At 32.5% G+C, this 9,349-nt stretch overlaps 1 protein-coding gene across 1 annotated transcript in view; it reads left to right on the top strand.

The window, feature by feature from the left end:
* The window catches only part of LOC111620924 (dynein heavy chain 6, axonemal-like), an 81,590-nt gene that overhangs the window by 49,347 nt on the left and 22,894 nt on the right, over positions 1 to 9,349 (top strand). Inside the window, exons 9-10 of the mRNA XM_023362952.1 lie at positions 5,003 to 5,103; positions 9,001 to 9,105. Coding sequence (XP_023218720.1) covers positions 5,003 to 5,103; positions 9,001 to 9,105 — 206 coding nt within the window. The remainder of the gene's footprint in view (positions 1 to 5,002; positions 5,104 to 9,000; positions 9,106 to 9,349) is intronic.

The following is a 9,349-nucleotide window of genomic DNA, read 5'->3' as shown; positions in this document are numbered from 1 at the left end:
TATTGTGGCTGTCCGCCATTTTGTATATACCTAGTTAGAATATTTAGATTTAAGATTCTTTGTTCTTTTCCTTCTTTCTTCTTCTGCTAATGACCATTTCCGGTCACCCGATCAGGAGCGGGAACTTCGTGGGTCCTGATTGGTGGCTTACCGAGGTGAACAGGGTGCGGCCCTGCCCGTGGGGTGAGAAGGACACTTTTTGCCTGGACGACGAGGAGAGAGGGTTAAGAAAATCTCGTCGAGACACTAAGTCAGACCCAAGACAAAGAACCAGCCCCATGTGCGAGGTTTAGCGCAGTCCAGAGAGAAGAGAAGAGGACTAGCGACTTAATTGGTGAAAGATAATAGTCTAAGAAAAATAAGTGCCAAGATTTATACCAGGAATGTTGAATATACCAAAGTCGGCCGAGAAAACCCCCGCAATATTCGGAAACCACCATCAGGACCTCCTGAGCTAACTACCGGTAGACCTTTTCTGTCTTTCCTTCCCTTTCCTCTTATTAGTTTAATATTAGATTAAGTTAAATATAAGTTAATTATAAGTTAGTGAGTAGACCATATATTGTGATTCTTAAAAATTGTAAGATTTTGGACGAGAGTGGAGACCTATTGTATATTCGTGTTTTGTCTCTGACGGGCATCTCTAAAAGACCTGTAAATCCCTGTTATAATAAATTATTGTTTAATTGATATTCTTGGAACGATTTGTCTCGTACATCCATAACCTTCACATGTGTATATCAGCTTGTCGGTGAATTCATGGGTGAATTTAGTCATTCCCTTCAGTTTCTCTATGCACTCACTGAATATGTCGGAGAATTCTTTGACCACCTGCTGCACATGAGTGGCCTGTCCAAGCAGTAAGTGGGTCAGATCTATTAGCTCACAATTTAATTATAGAGTTTATGACATGATATAAGCCCCACAGTCTGTGGGGGGCAGTTGGAGGTTATTACTACTAACAACACCAGCTATTTTTGTCAATATCTCAGTTCAAAAAGTCCATGCCAAGGATACCTTGACTACCAACCAAGATTTCAGAGTCCACACCAATGAACTGAGTGTGGGGATCACCTTGTTGGCAAACTCCACCTTAATCAAAAATTTCCTGTTGCACTTCATAATGCCCTCGGATACACCCTTCACCCTTACATTAACAACATTACAAACAGGAGACATGATCCCCAAAAAATCAAGTTCATTTTGGTTTATTAGGGATGTTTCAGCTCTGATGTCTATCCACATGCTCACTGCATGTCTGTTAACTTCACCCGCAATGAATGGGAGCTGGTAGTCGTTGATTCTTGGTTCACTTGCCAGTTTAATAACTAACTCTGAGCCACCGACCTGGCTGTCACAGTGCCTCCATTTTAGTTTAACTTCAGTGGGCAATTGACACACAAATGTTCCTCACTCTAGCAAATGAAACATTTCCTAATCTGATCTATCCCCACCCTTCATTTGCTTGTATCCTGCTCATTCGGTTTAAGGGTTAATCCCATGATCGCATGAGATAGCTTCAACATGGTTTCCTCCAGGCTAGCCAATCTCATCGATAACTCTGCTGTATTGGTTATCTCCTTCTCGGGTGGTTCTGCTTTGCGAAGAGAAGGCACAACTACATCACCCACCTGAACCTCTCTAAAGCCACAGATTTGTTTGATCTTATACAGTTTTTCTGCCAGTTCTACCACATCATTAAATGATTGGGGGTCACCTTCCGATAATTTCATCCTCAGATCTGGGATGAGTCCTTGAATGAACTGACTAAGGAGAATTTGCCTCTTAAGGGTAGTCATGTGGGGTTCGTACAGATCGTTTTTTCGAATGCGATATATAATCAAACTCTATGCTCACCCATGGTTTCCCCTCGTTTCTGCTGTATATCTATAAAGTCCTTCAGTGTGCAGTAAGTAAGTGTGAAGTAAAATCCTTCAGTAAGCAGAGTGTTCCCATCACTCTGCTTAGGCCTGTGAAAGCTACACACAAGAGAAGCTTTTATCCAATCATAATCATTACTGTAGGCAGCACGTAAATCCATAAATAGGTTGAAAGATCCACCCTTCAACCTAGATTGCACCACTATCAAGCGGGTCCCAGTCCCAGTTGTTCCATTTGGCAATTGATGAAACTTCATCTAATATGTCAAAGAACTGTTTGATCATAATATTATCCAATTGGGAGCCGGAGAAGTTTGGGATCATTCCTAAATATCCCGTGACGACTGGAGTTGCAGTAACTTGGTCCCAGTGATTTCCGCAATATCATTCAGATCCTCCGTACTTGCCGTCTCCATTATTAAACACATGGTAATCCTGTTACAGACACCAATAATGTGGGGATCACAATAATCGGTATTAAGATAATTGTGAATGTGAAAGATTACCACATGGTAAGGAAGACAAAGGAATGCCAACTTATACAGTCACTCATAGGACACATATACAGTCACTTACAAACTATACAATCTAGTCTTTACAATGAATTTTATATAATACAAGTCCTTTCGGCCAACCAAGACACATACATCTCACGTAGAAACTAATTCTTGGTAAATGTTCCTTACCAACAATTGATTGAAACCTAACAAATGTTCCAATCCTCTGGTTAACAATTCCACTGTAGCAAACCAATTGCTTCAATACTAGTCTGATATTACCTGTCTGTCTAGATACTGCTTCCGCTTCACAACACAGTTCCTCAGAACACCTGAACACACACAAAGGAAAAAGCTCTCGGCAGCCAATCCACAATTCCTTAAATACTCCTTCTCTCCCTCTAAAGTGCTGCCAACTCTTTATACAACCCAAACAAACAAAAAAAATAAAGTTATGTATAGCCCAAAACCTGACCATTACCACTGAAACGTCACAATGGACAGAATTAAACAAGTTTCTGTGAATCGAATATTATTTCATTCACAAGTACATATTTCTATTAACAGGACTTATCCTGTTCTATTAAGTCTTGTTAATTTCAAGATGGCAGCCAGCGTGGGTGGTCGATATTCTTGTTTTAAAATGTGTTTTATTATAGAGGGTGCTCTTACTTCATGTTTTATTAACACCCTCTGAATGAGATGGTTAGGATTTTAACAGAGCTGTTGCCAGGGCCAGTGCAACCATTTATGCAAACTAGGCAACTGCCTAGGGCACAAGCCACAAAGGGACAGCAAAATTTCAAGGAAATAGATATCTGCTCTATGTTATACGACAGATACTTTCAGTGCGAGAGTGAGGAGGATATTTACATGATTTACAATATGATGAATCAGTATCAGCAATCAGAAATGAATTTAAATTATCTTGGTTGCTTTCCTATCACTCGCTTATTTATATTGAAGGGCATTACCATCTTCAAGCCACAGTACACATACTCAAATAGAACACTTAAAAATTACATATTGGATAATTCAAATCAAATGTTGTGATGAGACATTCTACACTAAAAATATGCTTATCTACTTTTTTACTCAGGCTGTGGTACTTAAAGGAATATATGAAAAGTTTTCATCTTAAAAATCTCTAAATATGTTTGAATTTTGTAAAATAAGTAAATAGAAAATAGAGGTGTAATTGCAATGAAATGTAAATAATTAAAATAAATTGATATAATTTTTATTTTAATTGTATTTTATTTTTCACAAACAATTATTCATTAAAAATTGTCTCAACAGTATTCATTATTATTATGTACTTGTGAATGAAAGAATATTTGAATAAATTAAGGACATTGAGGCATATTAATTCTGTGAATCGAGTTCTTGAGAACAAGCACAAATATAATTTGTGAAAAAAGTGAGAATAAGGCAACACAGTGCTACCAGTTTTTCTTACATGGAGTAGTTAGTAACTAACTTGTATCAAGTATTCGATAACAAGTTGATTAGCATTGTTGGTAACATTAAAGTTAATTATAATATTAAAATCCTTCAAGAAGTCAAATCACAGAATAACTTTGTTTTCTGTGGTACTGTAATGCAATTGGAATTTCAAACAGCAGAGTGAGAGATACTTTTTAGTACTCAAATTGGCTCTTTCACTATCATTTGGACTTATAAGGATCGCATCTGAGAAGTATTTGAATACCTAGAACAAGCTCTTGGCAATAAGATATTTTTGCAATTAAATAGTTCTTGATTCTTGCATTCAAATACTCCCATCTTTAGATGGATTTACTTTGAATTAAGCCTAGTAATAAAATTTGTTTTATATAAATAAAAATTACTTTACTGTAAAAGTTTAATGAGTGATATTTATGCAGTGTAATTTAAAGATTAAAACAAAAGAAAAAATATTAAAACCTGTTTAAACTAGAAAAAATAATTTAGTACAGTGTAATTCTGGTTTTCAGTTCAACAGAATTATTTTTTTATTTATAGTATTACTGTAATAGAGCTATAAAGGCTTCTCTCGCTTTTTTTTAATCTATTAACATGAAAATACTAGATAAAAAAAATAACAAATCTGTCTTTGTAGTAGATAGATTTCAGTTTTGAATATAATTAATAAAGTTATTTATCACAAATAATATGATAACATATTTGCTATTCAATAAGGGTACTTTTGTTTAGATAAATAAGGAATGCATAGCCATTCTTATTAGATAATAAAAAGTGGCAATTTTGAACGTTACTACTGTTATCTTTTTATATTAATATTGGGTAGATCTTTACGCAGTGGCATATTTCACGAAAGAAGAAAGAATGGACACATTTACACCATTTGAATTCATAAAACACACTGACTACTTTCTCTATTTCCTAACTGGTCTCACAAGTTACATAGCATTTACAGTAGGACAAATAGCTTCCAATAATTAAAATTACTTATTCTAGAAATAGATTCCAAATGTCAAAATACTCTGTGTCAGAATATAATGTGTTTTGCCATTTGGAATTATTTTCTTAATAATAAACATATTTTGCTTATCAAAGCATCCCATATAAAACAATAATTTTAATAATAATAATATTTTTCTTTATTCATGATTAAAATTTCAGTGCTGAAGTTGGATTGGAGAAAGATGATTTTTGGACTTTGCTTTTTTCATGCAGTTATTTTAGAAAGAAAAAAATTTGGCTCTTTGGGATGGAATATCAAGGTATTAAAAAAGAGTTTTTTTTATTTTTTACATCTGTAATTAACTTAAATACAAAACATATTATAAAATTCTTTTTTTATATAAAAGTTGATTTGTTAGTTTATTGATAAATTTTTGTCTTAAGAAAATCTGTACATTTCCTCATTAAATAAGACAAATATATTTGAAACTTTTGATGTGTAAAATAATAAAAACACAATTCATAAATACGAGTTTATTAAGTTTTATTTGTTTAAAATACTTGAAGACTACATAAAATACAAATTATAGTTTTTTGTTAAGGTGTAATTATAGTATGTTTTATAAATCATGGCCAGACTATTATGATAGTATGTTGGAAGGGTCTATGTCAGTATGTAAAAGGTACAGGTTATATGAATTTAATAGGATCTGAAACACATCACAATTTGCTTCTTGATCTTTAAATAATCCAGAGCTATATTTCATAATATCCAGCTCCCAGCTGGGATTTGTGAAATGATCTGTTCATTCATATTTCCAATAGCATCTATATGCTAAGTAAGATTTAGATTTGTTTTTAATTTTATTTCTTTAGAAAAACCTCACAAACAGCTTAAGTAACTGAAGCTGTATCAATTAGTTATTTTGTTATAGAGGGAAGAAAGAGAGAAGGAAAACAGGTTTATTACTTATTTGATCTATAGGTATTTAAAACAGTATTTTTGCAAGCAGAATATATTTGATTTTTTTTTAAATCTATAAATTACTGATAAAAAATTTACGTTAACATTCTTTAGCAAATTTTTTCATTATGAGCTGAATATTTGTACAGCATTTCTTCTCAGTTACATATACAAAAAGATTGCAAAGTCTTTCCTAACACATTGTCATTTTTTCGGTGTCAAAGACAAGAGAAAGTTCTTTTGGCCAAAGTTGTTTGTAGGGTTTAGTGAGACAAATCTTGATTAGTTTTTGTATATTTGGAAAGAACTTTCAATCAAATGTTTGAGAAAGTATTATAACTTTTCTCAGATCACTTACACTCCTATTAGGTAAGGCAGTCTCAAAATTATTTGACAAAGCTTCTTTGGTTTCTCCCAAGCAAGTGAAAAACATGTAATTCTGCATTGAGATCATTTGATAATGCATAGAATTTACATATGGTTTTGATAGACTCTTTGTCTTTTAGGAAGAAATATTTTCCATTATGCCAATTAGTTTAATTTCTTTTATTTTTATTTAAAANTGAGACTAAATTAAATTAGTATAATGTTGTTGTTATCTTATTTTTATTGTTTATGTGAGCTTTATATATTTGTATTTTATATTTAAACATGAAAATTGAATGAATATTAATAAATTTAAAGTTATTTGCATGTTTTCATCATTATTAATATTATTTATTACTATTACTATTATTATTATTATTATTTTTTTTTTTTAATAACAATTTTACATAACATTGTGGTACCATAATCAAGCAGCCCCAACAATTGTCATAAGTTACCTATGCAATTTAAATATTGCACAGGTAACTTATGACAATTGTTTAAATATGGTATTACATTATGAAAATATAAATTATAAGAATCTTTTCAATTAAATGCTTTGGGATAGAACACAAAATGTTATGAATTTTAGGAGTCAAAGCCTTATTAGTAAAATTCTTTTTGGGACATCTTCTAACCCATCATTAGATCTAAATATATGAAAAAACAGAAATTCAAATGAGAACACCTAGTATTTTTCAAGTTCTTTAGGAAGTTTGCATGCATGGTTGGTTTTTCAAAAAATAGCTGAAGCAAAAAAGTTCCGTGTGTAAAGTCAAGTCCTCATTTTGTTCCTATTATATTTTATAGTAATATTTTATCTATTGCATCTTCCATTTATTCCATGTATTCCATGTTCTCAATAATTCGGGAAGGTCATATTCCAAAATCACAGCTTACCTCTTTTATTGTTGCAATTCATAAAAGAAACTCTTCATATAAAGACCTATATCTTTGTCTGCAGCTATACTGAAAATTCTCAAACACAGTATCTACTATTACATTTATTGTTCTGTGAGGACCAGACCTGAATTCTATTTGGCACTGTAGCATCCAGTTTTGATGTACAGTACCATTACTCATTTAGTTCCTACTCAACATAAAATAGGTTTTTTTTATTGACCATTCTTGTCATGTACTGTACATCAACATCAGTCAGGCATTTGATTCAGTTATACCTTCCTTATTACAAGACTTTTTAAAAACTCTTGATGTTAATCTTTTTGTTCTAGCTTGGCTAAATGATTCATTTTTTACTATGTTCCTACAGAAGTTAAGCCAGATGACTTTTGTTTTTGTAATTTCTTGTCAGTATGCAGAATTCTTTGTGGTTCCAAATTAAATAGCAAGATCAGAGCAGTAATAAGTCTATTCATTGTGTTAATTTTAAAATTATAGTCAATGCTGATGATCTAAAAATAATCAACTCAGATCAAGAAACTTCACAAGCTGATCAATATTTTAGTCATCTCCCTAGAGTTTTTAAATCTTAGCTATTGTTTTAGATAAATTAATTTTGTGTGTTATTTACTATTAAGAAGTCAAAACTGTGAGACTTCAGAAATGTCTTGGAACCACACTAAATTTATTAATATTTAATATATTTTTTAAAAAAGGAAATATAATAATAATGAAAAAAGTTTTCTCAGAAACACGACAAAGGAAGCTAGACAATGTTAGACCCAAGATCAACTATCTCTGCTTGGGATCAAATTAATTAAATGTCAATTTTGACCCATCCTGCAATTTAAGTTGAGTTCTCATTACACTTAGTAATGAGTGAATGACTACATAGAAAGCAAAACTGAGGAAAGACAACCATTGTAATGGTTGATTGGGGACAAAATAATAAAAGCCCCAAATTTCAAGGATAAGAGAGTATCTCCCTCTGGTTTATCTAGGTGCGTGACCTTTCTTTGTTGTGTCTTTAACTTCACCCTCAACTTTCTCTCTCTCTCTCTCTCTCTCTCTCTCTTTCTCTCTCTCTCTCTCTCTCTCTCTCTCTTTCTCTCTCTCTCTCTCTCTCTCTCTCTTTGAATCGACATCACCTCCTCTCTAGACTGTCAACAACATCACCTTAGAGCCACTGAGAGAATAGGACAGAGTCTCTTCTCTCAGGACTCTCCTCCAAAAAAAGTAGACCCAATGGACTTTCTCATCACTGGTGGTAACATTAAGAGTTTCTGTAAGTCTTTTTATAAATTAGGACAAATTTTTTTTGCAACTGTCAAGTTTGGCTACTTACATTACTTTACTCAAAGTGTCAGATCTACATAATTGCATGGCACACCAGGATGAATATAAAATACGACTCACATCAACCATTAAATGGCGTGAATACAATTAGCACTTGAGCAACGAACGTTTTTGTAACCCCTTCTGGGCTCTTCTTCAGGTTTTTTTATAGCCTGTTTTGAATTATAAAAAAAAAACCTGAAGAGCCCAAAAGGGGTTATGAAAATGTTCTAATCATATCATTCAGCTCACGTGCTAATCATATTCACAGTGTTTAATGGTTGATGTGAGTCGTATTTTATGTGTCAGATCTAACCTTTTCTCCATAAGGTTAAAATTTCATCACCCTCATCTGGACTCTAACACCATCACACAATATCCATATCAGTTCTTGTCATTGTGATTTTTTTTTTTAGTTCATTTTATTGTATTCGAGTTTTACATTTTTCATTCATTGCTATATCAAATTCTTTAATTTACATTATAACAGGATCTGATAACAAGACAGTGGTTCTGAAAAGCATTTTACCAAAACAGCTTTTGACTTCTAAAATTTGTAGCATTTGTTTTTTCATCCTGTAGTTGCTTTTTACACTCTTGTATAGTATTTTATTATTAATTTTTGTAATTTAAATGTTTTTATTTTATTTAGTATGAATTTAGTGATAACGACTGCACTTGTGCAATAGAAATGCTAAAAGTCATATGCAAAGATGGCATTATTCATTGGGATGCTCTGGAATATTTAACTGGAGAGGTAATTTTTTTTATTATTTTCATTTTAATTACATAAAACTAAATACAGGTAGCCCTCGGTTTACGCCGCAGTTCCGTTCCTACAAAAGCCGGCGCAAATCGAATCGGCGTAAAACGAACCCATATTTACACTGAGGTATAGGGTTAGGTTCCACATAAGTGAAAAATACGCAAATAATTTTGCTTATTAATACAATGTAATACAAAGTACAAATAAATTTAATTTTTAAAATGTATTTTATCAT

This window comes from Centruroides sculpturatus, unplaced genomic scaffold (assembly GCF_000671375.1).
Source record: "Centruroides sculpturatus isolate CEXI.00-Female unplaced genomic scaffold, Cexi_2.0 scaffold17, whole genome shotgun sequence".
NCBI classification, from domain to species: domain Eukaryota; kingdom Metazoa; phylum Arthropoda; class Arachnida; order Scorpiones; family Buthidae; genus Centruroides; species Centruroides sculpturatus.
The sequence above is the reverse complement of the archived record's forward strand: the minus strand, read 5'-3'. Positions and strand labels throughout refer to the sequence as shown.